Source organism: Rhineura floridana, chromosome 7, assembly GCF_030035675.1.
Source record: "Rhineura floridana isolate rRhiFlo1 chromosome 7, rRhiFlo1.hap2, whole genome shotgun sequence".
In the NCBI taxonomy this organism is placed as follows: domain Eukaryota; kingdom Metazoa; phylum Chordata; class Lepidosauria; order Squamata; family Rhineuridae; genus Rhineura; species Rhineura floridana.
The window spans coordinates 60,493,988-60,514,203 of NC_084486.1; the positions used below are offsets into that span (position 1 = coordinate 60,493,988).

At 43.0% G+C, this 20,216-nt stretch overlaps 1 protein-coding gene across 5 annotated transcripts in view; it reads left to right on the forward strand.

Moving 5' to 3' along the window:
* The window catches only part of ADAM12 (ADAM metallopeptidase domain 12), a 396,536-nt gene that overhangs the window by 8,217 nt on the left and 368,103 nt on the right, over positions 1-20,216 (forward strand). For 2 of the 5 annotated variants that reach the window (XM_061635685.1, XM_061635687.1), the window contains exon 2: positions 11,045-11,179. In XM_061635685.1, the coding sequence (XP_061491669.1) occupies positions 11,056-11,179 (124 nt within the window). In that variant the 5' untranslated portion in view covers positions 11,045-11,055. The other 3 variants (XM_061635689.1, XM_061635690.1, XM_061635688.1) reach the window with 2 other exon arrangements.

Consider the following 20,216-nt stretch of genomic DNA (forward strand, 5'->3'; position numbering starts at 1 on the left):
GATTAAACTTACTTGAAACTTTCACATACTTTGAGCAGGAACTCCCAGGATTTTTCTAGGCTCAAATGTTGATATTAGTGCTGCGGTGTGGTTCAGAAGTAAAAATCTTGGCTCAATAAACCATGGTTGCTTAGGTCAAGAACAAGCATCAGACCCATGCATTGCTCTCTCCTCTCTTATCTTCACTTGCACACCAGAACAGAAGACTTTCAAGAGTTGTTAAAACATAGATCCCTACTACATACACATAAAAATAACCCCTGTGGTTTAATCTAATCGGGATGTTAAATCAACTGCAGAGCTGGGGGAGGGGATGTTCTAGAGAGTGGAAAATTGAAAATATGCCTATTTCTTCTTCCTTCTAGAACATCCCTGGATAGTGCAGAGAGAGGATTTTGTTAACCTCACAACACATGTATTCCCCAGTTTCCTCCCCTGCAGGATACTTAGTAAAGCCTTTTATATTACAGCCCCCGCAATGTAGAATTCCCTGTCTGCTGTCCCAGGAAATCTGTTTGCCTCCCTCACATCCTATTTTTCACAGGCAATTGAAAATGGTAATGTTATGTAAGCCTTTGGTTTGTTTAATGCTGATTTAATTTTGTTTTTGTTGATTCTAGATGTTTGATTGTTTTATTTCCTGTTTTTACAATTATTGATTGTTGTTATTTTCATTGTTTTTAAATTCTGATGTTAACTACCTTGGACACTGAGTGGAAAGGCAAGATAAAGATCCTTTACTAAACAAAGTTATTTTTTTTCTTTATTACATGGAAAATAAAGAGGACAATTCATTCAGCGTTAAGCTTCATTAAAATCCCATTGTTTTTAGTTAAAGAGAAAAGCCAGAATCTTATGCCTTTCCTTTGAAATCACTGGGACTTAGGCTACAGTCCTAACCCCCTTACCCCCAGTGGAGTAAGCCCCACTGAATTTAACAGGACTTACCTTTTCCACCAGCCTGTGCGAAAGGTGCATCTTGACTCAATGCCAGAAAGTATACAGTGATGAGGCCAGATGCACCACAGAGGAGAGGGCATTCCACCATCTGGGGGCTACCACCGAACAAGCCTTTTCACACACCACTACCCCACGTACTTCACATGATAGCAGAACTGTCAATAGGGCCTTCCCTACAAAACTCAGCATCCAGGCAGGACTATATGGGAGGAGGTGCTCCTGCAGATATTTGGGGCCCCATGTCATTTAGGGCTTTGCATGTCAACATAAGCATCTTCAATTGTACTCAGAAGCACACTGGCAATTAGTGCAGGTCTTTAAGTATCTGTTATATGTCCCTGGTCAGTAATACCTGCCAGCACTCTGGCTGCCACATTCTGCATCAGTTGCAGCTTCTGAAATATCATTGAGAGCATGCCCCTGTAGAACCAATTACAATAGTCCAGCCTTGAGGTTACCAGAGTATGGACTTCAGCCAAGTTACTTCTATCCATGAAAAAAATGAAATAGACTACTTTCAAGTCGATTCCGACTTATGGGAGACCCTATGAACAGGATTTTCATGGTAAGCAGTATTCAGAGGTGGTTTACCATCGCCTTCCTCTGAGGCTGAGAGGCAGTGACTGGCCCAAGGCCACCCACTGAGCTTCATGGCTGTGTGGGGATTTGAACCCTGGTCTCCCAAGTCATAGTCCAACGCATTAATTACTACATAAAGAGTGATAATTGGAGACTCAGCCAGCCAGAAACATGCACTCCTAGCTACTGAAGCCACTTGGGTCTGAAGGAGCCCCTCTAAACTACAGACCTGATTTCTCCAGGGGAGTGCCACCCAGTCCAGAACAGGTAGTCTACTAACTTCCCAGACCAAATACTGCAAGACACAGAACCTCCACCTTGTCTGGACAGTTTCAACTTACGGCACCACATCCAGACCATTGCAGCTTCTTCCAGGCAGGGACTAGCTACTGATCAGTCTGTCTGGATTCAGGTGCCATGGCAAGGGTCCAATGTCATCAGCATCCTGACAACCTGACTCCAAAACCCCAAGGACATCCCCCCAACGGCTCCATATTTGTATTGAATAATATGGGTGACAAGACTGACCCATGACACCACAGGTTAACTCCTGTGGTGTGTCAGTGGTGGTTTCCCAGTTTTGTGGTTGTTTTTCTGGATTCTAAGATAAATTAACTTAAGGAGGGGAGACTTTTCTCTTACTTCTGGCAGTTCCCCATGTCCTACCACACAATGTTGCAGGGGGCGCGTGCAAGGGGTTCTCTCTGAAGGGGAGTGACCCTTCAGAGAAAACTTTTGGAACATGCAGGTAGCTATAGGGAAGAGAGGACAGAAAATTTTACTTCTGCCTGTAGTATGTCCAGAGGGGAAAAAATAATTATCAATTACTTATTCAGTTCCATAAACTCATTTACAAATACGGTGAATCTATATGCATAATTATTATAGGAAACCTAGCTTTGTTATATTTTTAAGGTAAGGATTCTCAGAGTAAGGCAATGCTGAAGAGATCAGCCTTTTTTATTTTACAAAGGACCATGTCATTTTTAATAAGCTCTCAAACACTTCTGCAGCCCATTTTCACACTTTCTGTAAAATGCAAGTCTTTCAAATTGTATAATGTAATAATGGGATTTGAAATTAACTCCGTAATCCTCATGTGACTTGCCAACAGATAGAAATCTCTTGCCACAATTAAGACCCTAATAGGGATTCCATTTGAAAGTAAATGTGAATCTGTAAATGACCCTTTCAAAAACTCAGCCATAGCAACTTATAGCCTGGGGTTTTGACTTGGTTTGATGATGGGGACAGAGCGTTTTTTATTTTTCTTGCTGAGTGTTGTGAATTCAGCTAAGTTTTGTATCCACAAATCTATTTACTGATTGTGTATGTGTGTGTATCTTGTGTGTGCATGCATGTTTGTGGCTCATAGCCACACCTACTTTTGTCTTGGTCATGCTCACTGTTGGCATGAGATCCCCTCGAGGCAAAGAAGGTTCCCCATCCCTGTGTTAAATGATATTTCACTTCCAAGGATAACTGAGGACAGAAACCATGTAAATAGAGATGTGACAAGAAAGGAAATAAAAGTATTACACAAGTTCCAGCAGGAAATAGGAGCCTAGAGTTTGATGGTTTACCTGCTGAGTTTTATCAGACCTTTAGAGGTGAGATAGTAGCCCAGTTGATTAATGAGGAATTGAATAGGAAATAAAACATCCATCTTATGAAATGAATGAATGCATTATTTTAAAATCCACTGTAATACCACCATATACAAAATGGTTGGAAGCATCAGGCTGCAGTGGAGGGAATGAAATGTGGTAATGACAAGAACAGAGAATGCAAAGTGGCTCAGGTAAAAGAAGCTTATAAGATCTTCTGTGCAGCCCTATAGATGAGAGTTTCGGTGGATATACCTCTACAGTGAACATGTAAGCTTCCTTTAAAAATGTTGGTCCACCTAGCCCTCTATAATGTACTGTGACTGGCTGCAGCTTCCAAGTTAATGGACACAGCTGTTTCTTAGTGCTGTGAGTTGAATTTTATTTATTAATTTTGGCTCTTCTCTATATACTCTACCATTGAGTTAGATGGACTACCTACTTTATTTGTAAAGTAAATAAATAAAGTATTGGACCATAAATCTCCCGTATTTCCTCTCCTCTAAATGAAGACTGGTCCTGCAAAGGTTGTCTTCTAATTCTGGAAAGGAAGAGCAAGTATCAGTACAATTATGTTTATCTATAGGTGTTTCTTAGTTCAGCCATGCGATGTTCCTATATTAATGTATATATGGTAAGTGCTGTTGTTTTAGAAGATACATGGTAAGGGGAGTGAAAGAGGGGGAGTGAATGGGCAGTAGAATGCGAGATGATTGGCTGAGTGTTTAAAATGGCTGAATGTATAAAAGGAAGAGTGAGAGTGGAATCGGGGGGGGGGAAAGAAGAGAAAGAGTGGATTGCTTGGTGGGGTTTGAGAGAGTTGTTTGCCAGGAGAGAGTGAAGAAGGAGGGGGGTGGAGTTCAGATTAGTATTGAGTAAAACCATATGCTTATGTGCCTTAAGAAGAAATCTTGTTAATCTTGTTAGCTTTGTTATCTGTAATAAATACTTAATTTGGTTTACCAAAGGCCTGATCCTTGGCTGGGGTTTCACAGACCAGAAGGGAGGGTAAGGTAATGACCAAGGCTGAAGGGGAACTGTAACAAATGGTGGCAGCGGTGAAGAGAATAACAATACCAGTATTCAGAGTCTCTGGGAATACTAGTATTGGGACGTTACTGGTGGTTGCCTAGCAGGGGGATCTGTTGAGATCTGTGCTAGAGCGGATAGGTAAACCATAAGAGAGTGCGGTCCGGACTGGTGGAGTCCCTGGTGGTGCCTAGAGACAGGCAGTAACCACGAGCAGGTAGGAACCTGACAGGGAGAGCCAGGGAAGGACGCATCACATGCCACCACAGCACCCAAAATCCCCAGGCTCACCCTTGCCAAGGCAGAAGATGAGAGAGCAGCGTTTATCTTGATTTTTGCTGTGCCAGCTTCAGGATGGTACAGTAGACAGGCTTGAATCAGGCCCATTTCCAGCTGTTGAACCAGCTTAGGATCCAGTGGGTCCTTGGCAAGCCCAGCTCTGCCTCCTCCCCATCTGAATTCTGCTCTGTTTTAGGGCTTTACAGTGGCTACTACTGGCAGGAACACCACCAGAAGTAGCCTCTCAACAGCCTGTGCTGTTGGCAGGTGCAGCATATAGGCTATAGGGATCCCTAGAGCAGAGCTTGGAAGATTACTTTTAAAAAGTAATAAATTACAGTTATAATTACATGGCCCCCAAAGTAGTAATTACTGTTACAATTACAGTTGCTCTATAAGTAACTGATTACTTTACTTTTCATAGAGTAATCACTACAATTACATTTCAGTTACTTTTTTAAAAAAACGCCTACAAGGTGCTGGCCTTGGCTGCTGCACATCTAAGTAGCCTAAAACAACATTAAAAATAAACACACACATACAGAGGTAGTAGAATAATTCTTTTTATCCATAAGATAGCAATGGTGGTCTCTCCGCTGGTAAGGGAGGTGAGGAGGGAGGCAGAGGCCACTACTCAGATCTCTGCACGTCAAACCAAGTGCAACCCCACCACCACCACTCAGCCAGCAAGCACAATCTCTCTCATTTAACCACCCCCAGACCCTGCCCTGCCACCAAGGGACACTCACTCAAGCAAACATTTTCCCCTGAGATGCAAAAAAGTTAAAATACTGCAAATGCAGCACAGTAGCCAGAGAGGGTGGTGGAGGCCACTTTGTCTACCAAGTGCAAACACAGCATTCACATACACACACACACACACACACACAGTCATCTTTCACCTCAACAGTTCTTTATCTCCATTCTGCCACCACCTCCTTCTCCTCCTTTATCCATGTTCTTGCCCTCCTGCTCCTTTTCTCCTCCATTCCATTGTTCTCCACCACCATCCACTTTTTTAAACAATTGTTTTCTCCACTTCACCCCGTCTCACTCTCCACCTCCTCCCTCGTCGCCTCCTCCTCACCCACAGAGCATGAGAGAGCAATGCTGCACAGAAAACCCAGTTTGAGGCACATGATTTTCATCCACAAATCAGAGGAGCAGAAGACTTCCCCTGCTTCCCCCCCAAGTAATGCCCCAAAGTAATGTTGGAAACATTATAATTACTCCACAAAAGTAACAAAATTACTCCTAGTTCTATTACAATCAAAATGCAAAGGAATTACCCACTTGTTCCTCAAAAAAGTAATTAATTACAAGTAATTCATTACTTGTAATGAATTACTTCCAAGCTCTGCCCTAGAGCAGGGGCATCACTACCAGGGTGCGGAGAGTGTGGCTCGCACCCGGGTGTCACCATGAGGTGGGTGACACCCAGAGCCGCCCCGCCCCGCGCCATTGCCCGGCAAGGCTGCTCCAACTCCTCCTCAGAGGCGGGTGCCGGGTGGGCAGGCGAGACAGCGATCAGCGTCGGCGGGGCAAGGGAGGCACGCCGGCGTTCCCAGGCCTTCTCTGGCTGGGTGCCCCTCCGGCATGCGCCCTCCCAGGGGCATGGACGGGGTGGCTGGCCTCGAGTGCGCACGCACGCACGCAAGCCCAGCCACCTCGTCCATGCCCCTGGGAGGGCACGCACTAGAGGTCCGCACCCCCCCCGCACTCCCACTAGTGACGCCGCTGCCCTAGAGTCCTCAAGAATGAATGTTTTCCCCTGTAGTACACTTTCCTACTTTCATCTCATTTTCTAGACCTTGGACTCTCTGTAGTTTGCCTTTGCCTTCTGTCTAGCAACTACGATTCATCTTTCTTGTGGAAAGTTCATCCAAGATAAGGTACTCTGGAAGTTATTTTCTGCAAATACTACTACTACACCATAAGTGTGGATGGATGCTAAAGAATTCCCCCCCAGCCCCAAATGGCAATGCAAAATGTGAAAACTTTGCAGGGACTTAGGCATGCCTCCTCCTGTGAAGGAGCAGAAATCCAGGCACCCATTAAGAATTCACTTATAGTTAACTTACAGTACAATTGTATGCATGCCTATTCAGATGGAAGTCTTGGTGTTTAATGGAGCATACTCCCAAGTAAGTCGATATAGGATGTCAAAATAAAATAGCAATTTTCACACCAGTGAATTATTATTAACAAATTAAACATTATTCTATAACATTTTAAAATCCTACTAGTTATCGCAGCGGTTTTGCCATTGGGGTAGAACATTAGAAAGTTGGGTCAGGTTTTTTTTTTTAATGGAGAAATTAGGAAAAATATTGATTCTATGGTTTTCCTTACTTTTTACCCATGAAAGTAAACAAAAAAAAGTTAAAATGAAAGCAGATCACTCTGCTTTCCATAGTCCCCTGCTCCCAGTGACTACATGCCTACGGTAATTAGGTATTCCCCTGTGTACACTAACCTAGGAGTAAACTCAGTTGAACACTAGTGGGACATATACATTTAAAACATACAATGATCAGGTCATATTAAGATTGGTTGAAGCCTTGGAGCTATACTAATCTTCAAGGAGAGAAGGGATAGAAAAACACTGCCCTCTATATTAAATGCATCACTCTGGTTAAATGAACCAACTTTTGAAGCCTATAATATGAGCACTAAGTTCTTTTTGCCATTTTATACCCCCTTCTGTATCTTCACAGCAGCCAAGCCAAGCCTTACAGGTGGGGAAGCTGGGCAGTCACCCAGGCCACTGAACTGAGGGTTGGGCCTGGCTCAGCTGAAGGAGGCACCTACCTGAGCTCAGTAGCTGTGTTTTTTGAATGTACTGTCTGCAGTGAGCTAGGCTGGCACAAAGCAAGTGTCTGCAACCTTCCCCCCCCCCAAGATTCTCCAGGTTGTTTGGGTACTAACTACAAAAATGATCTTCCTTCAGTTAGCTTTAAGGTATATTTCTTTTTCCGTTTCCACTTTGATGTCATTTGCGGTAGGTAAAAATCAGTGGAACACAGCTTTGAGACATCATTACCAAGCATTTAGCACTTCAAATACTATAAACACTATGTAAATTAAAAAATTAAGTCAAAAGCTGTAAGAGATCAACTGGAAACCTTTTTTATTTATAAATTTTCTTTATTATTTGTAAAGTTAAGAATAATGGATATTCTAAACTAAAGAAAGGTTATAAAAAGGTAGGAGCTGCTACCATACCTGTGAAAGCTGAGGAAGGACTGTTGGACCTCAGAGAGGGGAGCTTGCAGCAGGAGCTATTTTGTGTTTGTGTGCAGTGGCGTCACTAGCAGGAGTGCGGGGGGGGTGTGGACCTCCGGTGCGTGCCCTTCCAGGGGCATGGACGAGGTGGCTGGGCTTGCATGCACACGCACTCAAGGCCAGCCATCCCATCCATGCCCCTGGGAGGGTGCACGCCGGAGGGGCACCCAGCCAGAGGTCTGGGACTGCCAGCGTGCCTCCCTCGCCCCGCCGATGCTGCTCCCGGTCTCACCCGCCCGCCTACGCGCCCGCCTGCCTCCGAGGAGGAGTTGGAGCAGCCTTGCCGGGCAATGGCACGGGGCGGGGTGGGGCGGCTCTGGATGTCACCCCCCTCATGGTGACACCCGGGTGCGGGCCGCACCCTCTGCACCCCGGTAGTGACGCCCCTGTGTGTGTGTGTGTGCTGAACATAATAAAGAATATAGGCCTATAACTCCATGAGGCTCCAACTCCATGAGATTCTTTCTTTGAGTCCCAACCACACCAGGTCACATGACAGAAACTTCATTGGGATCATGGAACTGGAGCAAGAGTGCACTGAAAGCAGAGCAGCAAATAAGAGGTAGCTTGCTCTGGGCCCTTTCATAGGCATTGCTGGGGAAAAGCTGGGAGTAGCAGGGCTTGTTACACTGCTATGGTTTGGAACCCTGCACTACTCATACAACATGGTAACACTGCAAAGCTGCAAGGCTGCCCAGAGGTGGAGGGGCAACTGGAACAATTTGTCCCAGACCCCCGTAAACCAAGGGTCCCCTGCCTTAGTTTCTGTGTGTATCACTGGCTCCTGCCCTGCCCTGCCACATTGCTCACCAGAAATCTTGCCATTTTGTTTAAAGTTTTCATAAAAAGAAGAAATGGTATATTAGAGTGTAAGATGACACTGGATCTCAACATGTAATTGTGACATAATGGGACCTCTCCCAGGCCATGATGAAGTAAATATTTTAACATAGTTGTGCATGAAACAGAATAGATGCTAAGTTGACTTTTAAACTGGCTATAAAATGTGTCCTTTGGAGGCTGGGAGGAGAAGCCTGCTTATTAGCTAAGTATGCAGCCCAACTTTAAAGGAGTCTAAACCAATCATGATAAGGTAAAATCTTTATGTCTAGGCAGCAATAGAAATAACACTGGTCAGGCAGGCATATGATTGGCGTAGACCAAGTAGCCCTGGTTACAGAGTTTGTTGTAAGAAGAGAAGGAACAGGGAAGGCTTTAAGAAGGGATTCTGGGTAAGAGCAGGTGGCCTGTTCTTGTCATAGAAAGAGACCCAGGCCCACCAGGGAAATGGTTCAAGTATCGACTGAATGAATGAATGAGTGAACACCACCTAGGGTTTTCAGGCAAGCTGCCACTGAAGAGTAATTTTCTGTGGCAGGTACCACAGGGAAAGGCAAAGGAATGATAGGCCAGGCCTTAAGGGAGGAATAATTCCTGAGTGAGTAGCTGAGAAGAGGCAGCAGGCCAGAACCAGACCTGTGAGACTGAGCCCCAAGAAACAAACAAAAAAGGTTCTGCCAGAAGGGGCTTGGAATTTTGGAGGAGGTACTCAGGAGAAGCACAACCCAAGCTCTTTTCCCTTATCCCCGTGTAAGAAAAAAGAAGCACACCTATCATGCTGCATGATCCCAGGGCAAGAAGGAGCTGCAGGCAAGAATTCCCACATGTATTATGCATGTGCAGTAATTCTCATATGCAGTCCCCAGCTTTACGCACACATGCCTGGGTCCTTAGGGGACAGAAGCAGGGCCTCCAACATCACACCTACATCAGGTCCCATAAATCCTCTGGGTGGCCCAGCAAAGCTGACCATGGGGGGGGCATCATAGGCACTCCTCACCCAGGGCACTGTTTCCCTCGGGCGAGCCCTGACAATAGTCACATGAGATAGGTAAGACAGAGTTGGTGACAGGCCCAAGGCAAGAAATGAACAAAAACAATGAGGTGTCAAGTGAGTTTAAAATATGAAACTACACATGTTCAAAGTATTTTCTTTTTGTTTATCAAGGTTGGCATTTTCTTTGCTGAGAACGTTAATACTCCATATGCTCAAAGTATTTTTTGTAGTCTTCAAAAGCTTATACCATCACACATTTGTTTTTAAGATACCTCAAAACTTATGTTTCATGTATTCATTTTGGGGGGGAAGGGTGGACCTATTTTGAGAACTGCACCTGAGGTCCCAACCACTGTAATCTAGCCTTGGGGATACAAACCATACTTGATTACTATATTTCAAAATAAAACAATATTTGCAGAAGATGAATTCTCAAGAGTGTACTTTCCTCACCTACTCCAAATGAATGGATTTATACCAGCATTACAAAGAGAGGATGTATGAATTTCAATACATACACAAAACTGGCTCTTTAGATCTATTTGCAGAAACTAATATTCCAAATTCTGAAAGTGATTCGCGTCTCCAAATCTATCATAAAGAAAAAAGATCGCAAACATCATCCGTTACATATGCTCTTGTGATGAGTGACCCAGTGTCAGACACAAAGTAATATCTTTTCATTTGTATGACAGCTGTGACAATGTGAAGGAAAGAGATTTAAAAACAAAAATCCTGAGGGAGACATGCTGAAGTAGAATTCTGTCCCTTACACTTTAAAATGACATAAAACACAATCCAAAGAGGCACTGAAATTAAATAGAATTATAATATCAGTAAAGAATCCTTTCATTTTTAAGATACTGAAATAATTTGAATCACACACAACAAAACAATTCAAGAGAAGAGGAGACGTTTGAGACATGGCTGGAGGGAAAGAGGAATTTTACAGCCAGCCTTAAAATTAATCCCAAATGAGGGAAACTCCTTCCAAAACGAACTGAAAATTGGCAGGTCACCTCTCAGCCAAGGAACGGTTTCTGGCTACAGGTTTAGAAGGACGCTAGGACCCTGCGCTTGAGCAGAAGGGCGAAGGCAAAGAAGACAATAATTTGTTCCATTGTAATGAGAACTGTAAGTGCTGGCAAGGGGCCTGCCTTTCACTAACGATTTTTAGTGCCTCCTGTTAGTCAACCCGGACAATTTGTTCAGTTATTGCAACGGTCAACATATTTAATCTTGCCAAAAAGCAAAAAAAACCTCCCCACCAATAGTTTAAATTAAGGGAAAAAATGAAAGCAAAGCCCAACTCATCAACAGGCTGTGCAAGAGCAGGAGGGGTTTTGGAGTCAACTGCATGCAGGAAATCTCTCACATCCTGAGTTTCAGCACTCTCTCTCGCGCGCTCTGTAACTGTACATTAATGGGGCTGTGCTGCAGCCCCAGCTGATGAAAGTTTCTCTCGCAGTCTAGGCTAAGATGTCAAAGCGTCTCCATGAAGAACGGCTACGGTACCCTCCTTCTGTTCCCCCTATCCAGCTCTTATTCCTTCTGCTGTTCAGCGTGCCCTCTCTCTTAATAGCACCGTCATCTGGGGTTCAAGGTAAGTTGGAAATATTTACATATAAACACACACACACAACTTCCTTGTGGCGAAACACCCAAATGCTCGCTGACTTGAAGAGCGGCTTTCCCAAGTTTTGCCTGGCCGCTGTCAAATTTCGAGCGTCCACGTTTCACATTTTCTTTTGTCTTGCAACAATCTCTCTCCACCACCACCCCATCCTTTTAGCATGCTTTGTGTACCGTATCTCCCGCCGCCGCCGGCACCCCCCAGTTTTCAGTGATCACTCTCAGTGATCTTCCCCCTCCCCTTTCGCGTGAACGGTTGAAGGGATCAAGCTGAGGCAGGGAGCAGGCAGCTTTCTCCCTGTGCGTCTGTGGCCCCTTCCGGCAGCGGGAGAGCGGAGCTGGGTGCGGGACAAACGGCAGCTGCCTGTTAATTCCCGCCTGCCGTTGCCCAACGCCTCGACGCGAGTTCCCTTCCTCAGGCGACGTTGCCCTCAACGAGAGCGTGGACGTTTGCCACTCTGTTTCAAACTATAGATACAAAGTACTGCCCCTTCGCGCTGATATTCCCGCCAGTAATTGAAAGCAAATTGCCTTCCAGATGCTTTCTTCCTCTTCTTCCTCCGCCCCCCCCCCCGCGTGCTTTCAACAGCTGTTTGGGATGAGAAATGTAACAGGTGAAACTTTCCCCCACTACTGCAGTCCTATAATACGACTTCTCGCCTGTTGAACTTCTGCCTGACTCAGTGCTGCGGAATGCAAAGGGTGTGTGTGTGTGTGTGGAGGTGGAAGAAGATCCGCTTTAACTTTCAAAAGCCGCTTTTTCAAGAACAAATCCCTTCAGGATGTTGCTCAAATGAATCCTATGAACAGTAAAATGTATCAGTCACAGGATTAGGAGTTCCTCAACGGGATTACCTCGCTCAAGCAGTTTCACAACCAAATCTTAAAAGGTTTCCACCCAGAGGTAACCTAAATTCACTGGGATTTAGTGTTCAGATAAGGGCATAGGACGTACACAATGTACCCAAGTCTTAGTTATGTACAGTCAAGCCTCTTCTTTAAAATGTGTGGCGTTGCTCTCTCCTATCAATATTAAGTGCATGTTTGAATTACTTGTTTCTGATTGGATACCAATATATGCTCAAATGTCATCGGAAAGCAGCCACAAGGCTGTTTTTCATTAGCATGTAACTTTTAGAGTGCAGTTCTATGCATGCTTCCATGAGAGTAACTTCAAACATGGTGGCACTTACTTCTGAGTGAACATGTGAAGAACTGTACTATTAAGCATGTTACTAGAAATAAATGTGTTGACTTGTGTGCATAATTGGGAGCCTCAAGAATATGGGAAAATGTAAGTGAATCTCTAATATGGTAGAGCTCTTGGCCTTGTTTTCACATAGCAATAAGCCAGCCTTCCCCATCTTGGTGCTCTCTAGAAGTTTTTGGCTACAACTTCCATCTTCTGTGACCACTGGCCATGCCGGCTGGGACTGATGAGACGTGTGTTCCAAAACATCTGGAGGGCACCAGATTGGAGAAGACTGTGCAAATCCATGGTTTGTTTAGCCTTGCTAACATTTTTTGATTCGAGGGTCACATTGAGGGTTTGCCATCTCTCCAAGGACCATATCCCAACCCAATCACATTACACCCACACTCACACGTGCAGACAAAGATGTAGTCTGTATACAAATCCACATGTACTCAGTGAGATTGGGACAGATAAGAGCCTAAGCATATACATGCAGAGAGAGCAGGGGGATGGGAGACAGACTCATGAGCACACAGAGCAGTTGTTTTGCTCTCCAGGAAGTGCTCATTTAGGAGGGTCTTCTGTTCCAGCAATTCCCTAGGGAGAAGAAATAAAGCTTCTTCTTACCTTTGAAAAAAGGCCCCTTCTTCCTCTGACATGGCACAATCTTAAAAGATCTTAGACTGGAAGTAGCTCCTTCCTGTTTTCTAAGCCTTTCTAAGATCTTCTAGAAATGCTATTGACCTTTTAAGAATGGTGCAACAGAGATAGAATGGGCCCTTTTGTAAAGGTAAAGGTGAGGTGACATCCCCATTCCCAGATTAGCAGTGACTGCAACAGTAGAGGCACAACACTGCCACCTGCTGGACAAAAGTTTTAATTTTTTAAACTAGAATACAGCCAAATTATTGGGGGTGAGGCTTCATTGGTCACCTAAAATCACTCGAGTGGTGGTTAGATATGGCTTGTGGGCCGTGGGTTAGTCACCCCAGTTTAGCCAAAGTGTGGTTTGTTAGAATATCTGAACCTAGCCCAGTAAATTAACTGTGGTTTGTTTTCTGGCAACAAACCACAATATGAGACATGCTTTATTGTCGTCTTACAAACCATAGCTTGTTTTAACTATGGTTTGGTGTTCTAGCTGAATCTAACGACCTTGGTTAACTGTGGTTTAGCAACTCCACTCCAGGTGCTCATTAAATTATGGAGCAAGAGCAGCTGGAAAACAAACCTAGATTTGCAGAAACAAGCCATACCTTTTTTATTTGCTTGTCTGAGAGATGACTCATGGTTTGTTGAATAAACCATGGTTAAAACAAACCATAGCTTCACATTATATGTGAACATAGCCAGTGTCTGGAACCTTTCCCTTGGAAGGGTTTCTCAGTGTCGCACAACTGCAGATATGTAATTCAGATTAAACAATGTAGTCCTCTACATGTCTACTCAGAAGTAATTCCCACTGAGTTCAGTAGTGCTTATTTCCAGGGAATGGTATGCAGTATGGCAGCCTAAGTATCTACTATGGGAGGTATATTTAAACTAGGCTTTTTCATAGAACAGAATTTTCCAAGTCGCCAATCTCAAGCAGCTGAATGCTTGGCCATGCCAAAGCAGACTGAAGAGACTACTGTCGCTGAATATTTGTTTTGTTACATAAGATGAAAACATAGCCACATGACTCATTTTTCAGGTGTCTGATGTGTATCTTGTGGACATTCAACACCTAAGGGCCACACTGTATTAGTGTTTTGAATGTACTGCTTCCTTATTAATGCAGTACAAATGGACGGTGGTTGTGCTAACTGCAAGCTTTCCCATACCTCATCACATGCATCAAAATGGCAGGCTTACTGCTGAAAGATAAGTTGTGTATTCAAATAAGCCCAAAGTGATTGGATAACCAAGCAAGGCTGGCATATTCATTAGTTTCAACAGAATAACACAAGTGGTGTTTTTCTTGTAAGCACAAAATAGCTATATTTTAATTCCACAGGTGGAAATGTAGAGTTGTAAGAGTCGCATACTAACAGTATTTTGGTTTCAGATGCAGTAGTATAATTGCATTGGCATAGGTCACAGCCTCTTTGGGCTCTGAACAAATATAACTACTAGTAGAATGTTAGGAAAATGTTCCAAAGTTGACATTTGGGCAAACTATTACAACTGGGTCTACTAATACAGGTTTTGACTGAGGACACATTCAGATGTTGTTGTTATGTCCCTAGGGAAACATGAATAGCAGAGCTGGCACCAGGCATGCCGGAGCCCTTGGGCATCAGCCTGCCCCGGGCCCCGGAACCCGCACACACACCACACCTACCTAGCTTTCCCTTGAAGTAAATGCTGCCCTCACTGTGCTCGCATGCCTGCCATCAAAAAGATGACGGCCAAGGCTTCCCTAAGGGGCTGATCCCTCTGCCGCCATCTTGGTTGATGGCATGCATGCGTGCTACGTGCGCACATACCTGCCATCAACCAAGATGGTGGCAGGGGCATTAGCCCCTTCGGGAAACCTCAGCCACCATCTTGCTGATGGCAGGCTTGCACTCACAGCGCAGCCAGCATTTACTTCAAGGGAGAGGTAGGTGGGGCATGCAGGCTAGCATTGCGGGCCTGAGCGGTAGCAGGGAGGTGCCTGGAAGCTCCCTCTCTGCAGTCTGAGGCAGAGTCAGGAGCTGTCGCTGCCACAGATCATGGAAGAGAGCACTACCCACCCATCCTAAGGAGGGGCTCATCAGGGGCCCTCGGCCAGGGTCCGACCTAGCCGCCCTCTGGTGTTGGCCCTGATAAATAGATCCCACGCTTTCCTGGGATTCAGCCTTTTCTGCTTTCCCCATGTTCCTAAGGAAACTTATGAACTATTACGTATTTCAGTGCCTTTATGAAACAAGGAAAACAAATGTAGAGCAAGTGCATTTGAGTGATCCAATCCCGTTATGTATTTAATTGATTATAATGCAAAAAATAAAATCTAGGTATGTCTTATGGGTTACATAATTGTTTCATCATGTCCATGTCACAGCATAGGACTGACCCATGTAGACCTGCCCATTCGTTAAGATCTTTGAATGAAGCTCTCGAGGCACAGCCAGCTGAAGTCCATCTTGTGGCAACTTGCAGGAGGGCCTTTTATGGTGGCATCCAGCTTGTGGATTTCTCGCCCCCTGAGATAAGGCAAGCACCAAATGTGATGTGTTTTTGATGCTTGCTAAAGCATTCTTGTTTACTAAGCAGTTGATGGTCATTAATACCTAGCTTTTAATTTTCCTGGTTACAGTAGCTATTGCTGTACTCCTGTTTTGGTGTTGATTTTATTAATTCATTTTGTATTATTCAGAACCACCTTGGATTATTTTTAAATGAAAGGCAGTATAGAAGTGTGTAAAATAAATAAATAATGGGATAATATCATCTGATGAAGGCCATCAGTGATCCACTTTGCTGACAGATGCAAAACCTTTAGCTCTTGTGAAGCATATGTATTTATGGGATTCAACTTGCATTGTACTTCTTTACTGAGCAGTGTTGCTTCTGGGCTAAATACTTGGCTCACAAGATCCATAATATGATCAACATGATATTGGTGTTAGTTTAAGAAAAATGATACACATGAGATATTAAAACATAAAATGAATTACTGTGCATGTAGATTAAGCACTTCGTAAAGCAATTATATCAATGCTTAACTGCCCAAGTGTTTATATAATGAATTTAAATAGCTCTGAGAGAATGTTTAAGGTGAATAGTAAAAAACTATGCTGCTTTTGAAGGCAACCATTCAGCTTCTCTTATATTGCATATCAAGTGTGTTTGTTTCTTTGGATTATCTCACTGTCAATGGCATAATGTTATATTTATTTTAAAAGTCAAAGCCAATTTTGGATAATCTGTTAGGCACTTGTCACAATTGTAATTATACAATAGTTACCATATAAATCAAGTATTGAACTAAAGCACAGAACATGTTAGATTTGCAGATAGATGTTGATCTTGCAAAGTTGTCACAGAACCAGATGAACTCAGCAATAAATAAATAAAAAGCTGAGATAAACACAGGCTTCATTATTGTCTGTTAGAGCCCTGACTTAATTTTATTAAAGTGACTTCCTCTAGCCATGGTTATAAAACTTTGTTTCATTTTTATTTATATAATAAAGTCCATTAAACATGCTTTTCCTATTTGTGACCCACAGATATGACTTGTTTAATATGAAGTAGGATCCAACCTTGCCTAATTCATTGTTCATTCACATCTATGTACTACAGACTAGATCTTTTAAATAGGAGATTATGCAAGAGTGATGATGTTAGTGATGAATCAAGGCAGGCTGGTGTTTGATATATTTTTGAACCAACAATGTCCAGATCGTAGAAAAGTAACAATGAAAAGCCCTGGGACATTGCTGTTATTGACAAGATGATAATTTAAAAGTATACAAAAAGTAAAGGTAGTCTTGTTGGCCCATAAGAAAAAATCCAAAATCCTTATTGGGATACTATCTTCTATTAGGCCAACTAAAATAGTTTTGATTTTTTTTTTCATTTTATCTTGTTTGACTGAGCTTCAAGTATTCAAACTAGGGTAAGATAATACAAATATAGAAAGAATAAAACTAAGGTAAGGCTGAATAGAAAAGAGGGGAACATAAATCTTTTCCTATATGTTACAGGTCAAGGGAAGAGCGGGGAAAACAAAAGAAAGTATCTCACAAGCCATGGATTGTCTAGTGTACAAAAGCAGAATTAACAATATAAATCAGGGATACATTATGAATGCGTACAAATAAATTTGTATTTAGCTGGCACAAGTTAGAATTTATTTCGATCAAAGATCAGTACACAAAAAAGCATGGTTAAACAAGATCGTATAGGATACATAAAACCATAAAGGAGTAAAAAGTAGAAGATTAAAATCAGTATCAAATTTCCTATATAAGATCATTTCTCATTGTTTTCTGACATACGATAGCAGCAGCACAGAAGCTAGTCACTCTTACTGTAACCTGTGGACTCCTGTCTGCCAATAGGTGTGTTAAGTACAGCTCAGTAGGTAAGTCTGGGGTGCTTAGTAAAATTGGGGTAATAAAGGAGAGGTGGAGATCCCTATAAAAGGTACAGTACAATAGAACGTGACCTACAGTTTCCACTTCCTCCATTCCACATGGACAAACCCATTCGCAGTAAGGTATCCTTCTATATCTTCCCTCCAGGAGGGCGGATGGAAGTACATTAAACCTGGCAACTGTAAAAGCTCTTCTATATTTGGGAATATTCAAATTTGTTAAGTAATGCATGGGCACCAATGCCCTACCGTTATCCCTGAATTCAGGGTGCCTATCAGCAATACTCAAATGATTTTGCAGTTCTATATCCCAAATTCGCTGTTGGATGGTGGTTTTTGCTTTAGCATATCAAACAGCAAGAAGAGCACAGGGGGTGGAACCCAGATTTTGCAATTTCTCAAACAGCGAGCTTTTCCATCTTGTCTGATGTGCATCAATCAGAGTCAAAGGGGCGAAACCCACAGGGGAAAAAATCAGCTTCAACCAATAATGGAGCCTAAGAATCCAAGCACGGGCTTCAATAGAGATTAGCCCCATTTCTAAATGAAGCAGCACATTAGGCACACAGCTTGCAACTCCCAGCACAGCTCTCAGAAACTTAGTCTGTGCGACTTCGAAAGGGACAAAGTTATCATATGCACAAAACTGGGCGCCATATAGCATCTTTCAAATAGCCTTTGCTATAAACACCTGGAAGGCTGAAGGCACGTATTGGCCCCCCTTTGTGTAAAAGAACCAGAGCAAGGCCTTTATACTCCTCTGAGCATTCCCAGTAGCATTTTTTTATTGTGCTCTCCAGGAGCCCGATGCATGGAAAGTTACACCCAGATAGACATGAGATGCAACCTGTTCAATGGGATGATTGTTGATCTGCCATTTATACTTTGTCCTTTTCCTGGAGAAGACTAATACTTTGGACTTGTCATAATTAATTGTCAGGCCTTCTTTAATGCAATGGGAGTCCAGGGCTTTTAAAAGGCATCTCAGACCTATACTTGTCCGGGTGAGAAGCACTGCATCATCAGCATACAAGAGGAATTGCAGAGCTCTGTTAGCCAATCTTGGTGGATGTGAGTTAACTTCCGCTAAACTCTTAACTAGGGAGTTAATATAAAAATTAAATAAAGTTGGGGCAAGTATGCACTCTTGTTTATCACCATTAAAAGTTGGAATGGGATCAGATAATTGGCCAGCATGATTGCAACTAATCTTCATGCAGATGTTTTCGTATAGTTTGTGCATAAGAATTAACAAGCGTCTGTCAATGTCGGTAGCCTCAAATTTTTCCCACAGTCTATCCCTCTGAATCAAGTCGAAGGCTGATTTGAAATCAATAAAGTCTGTATAAAGAGGTCCCTCTCTGGGTGATGCGTATTTTTCAACAAGGTGTTGGAGGACTAGGCCATGGTCAATGGTAGATCGCCCTGACCTGAAACCAGCCTGTTCATCTTCAAGTATGTTTTCTTGTTCTAGCCAATTTAGTAACTTATCATATAAATGGCTGGCATATAATTTACTAATAATGCTTAGCTGGCTGATAGGTCTATAATTTGCAGGGGCTGATCTTTTCCCTTTTTTATATATAGGGACAATAATAGCAAGTCCACAATCTTCTGGGATACATGCTGTGTGATCAATACAGGTGAACAGGGTTGATAGAACAGGAGCCTACCAGTCTATATTGGCTTTAAGCAACTCAGGTGGGATATTATCCCCTCCCAGGGCTTTGCAAGGTTTAAGACTAGAAATAAGGTAAGTGACTTCGGATATGGAAACTGGGGGCCACTCTGGCAAACTGTTATGAATAGTCAGCATTGTTTGTTGGCAGGCCTGACCCTTCGCGTACAAAGCACGGAAGTGCGCCTCCCAAGTGTTAACAGGGATGTGGAACTCCAAATCAACGACTGTATTTTGCCAGCCCCTCGAAATCACTCTCCAAAACCTTGCTGAATCATTTGCCCGAGATGCCTCTATTAAACATAGCCATGATTCTCTTTGAGCTTGTTTCTTTTTTTCTTTAATCAGGGCTTTGTACCTTTTTTTTTGCGCAAACCACTCCATGGGTAGAGCTGTTAAATTCATTTCTCTATAGAGCCTATACTTTTCAACTAGGGAATTTTTCATTATTATGCATTCTTGGTCAAACCAGCTTTTAGACTTGCATTGGGAGGAATGTTATCCTGCAGTTTGTTTGCATTTCAAGCAATTTTGAAAGGAAAGAATCAGTTCTTGGAATAAGGTAACAACTGTTTTAGGGGAATCCGCTGTTAACATAGAATCACGGAGGCAAATACTCCTTTCCGAGTGCAACATCTCGGCTAAGGCATTGTCCCTTTGAATAGACCACCTAATACGTGCAGCTCTCACTTCAACATCTGAATTCAACATAGATTTATAGTTAGCATACAGAATCTACTTTCTGAAGTTTAAAGATAAAGTCAAAGGGAGATGGTCACTCTCAAAGCGGTTACCCACTTTACAGCTATTTACAGAATTTAGCAGATTATAAGAAACCATAAAGTAATCAATTGTTGATGCACCCATACCAGATAAAAAAGTGAATTCTCCATTCTTATCTCCCTGAACTCCCCCATTCAAAATTACTAAGTCAAGTCTATTTATCATTTTAATAAGACATAGGCCTGCATAATTACATCCCTTGTCCTTGGATTGCCTATCAGGTATGGGATGAGCTTCCTCTAATTCACACGGATACTCATGAAAGTGGGTGTACAAAACTTCATCAC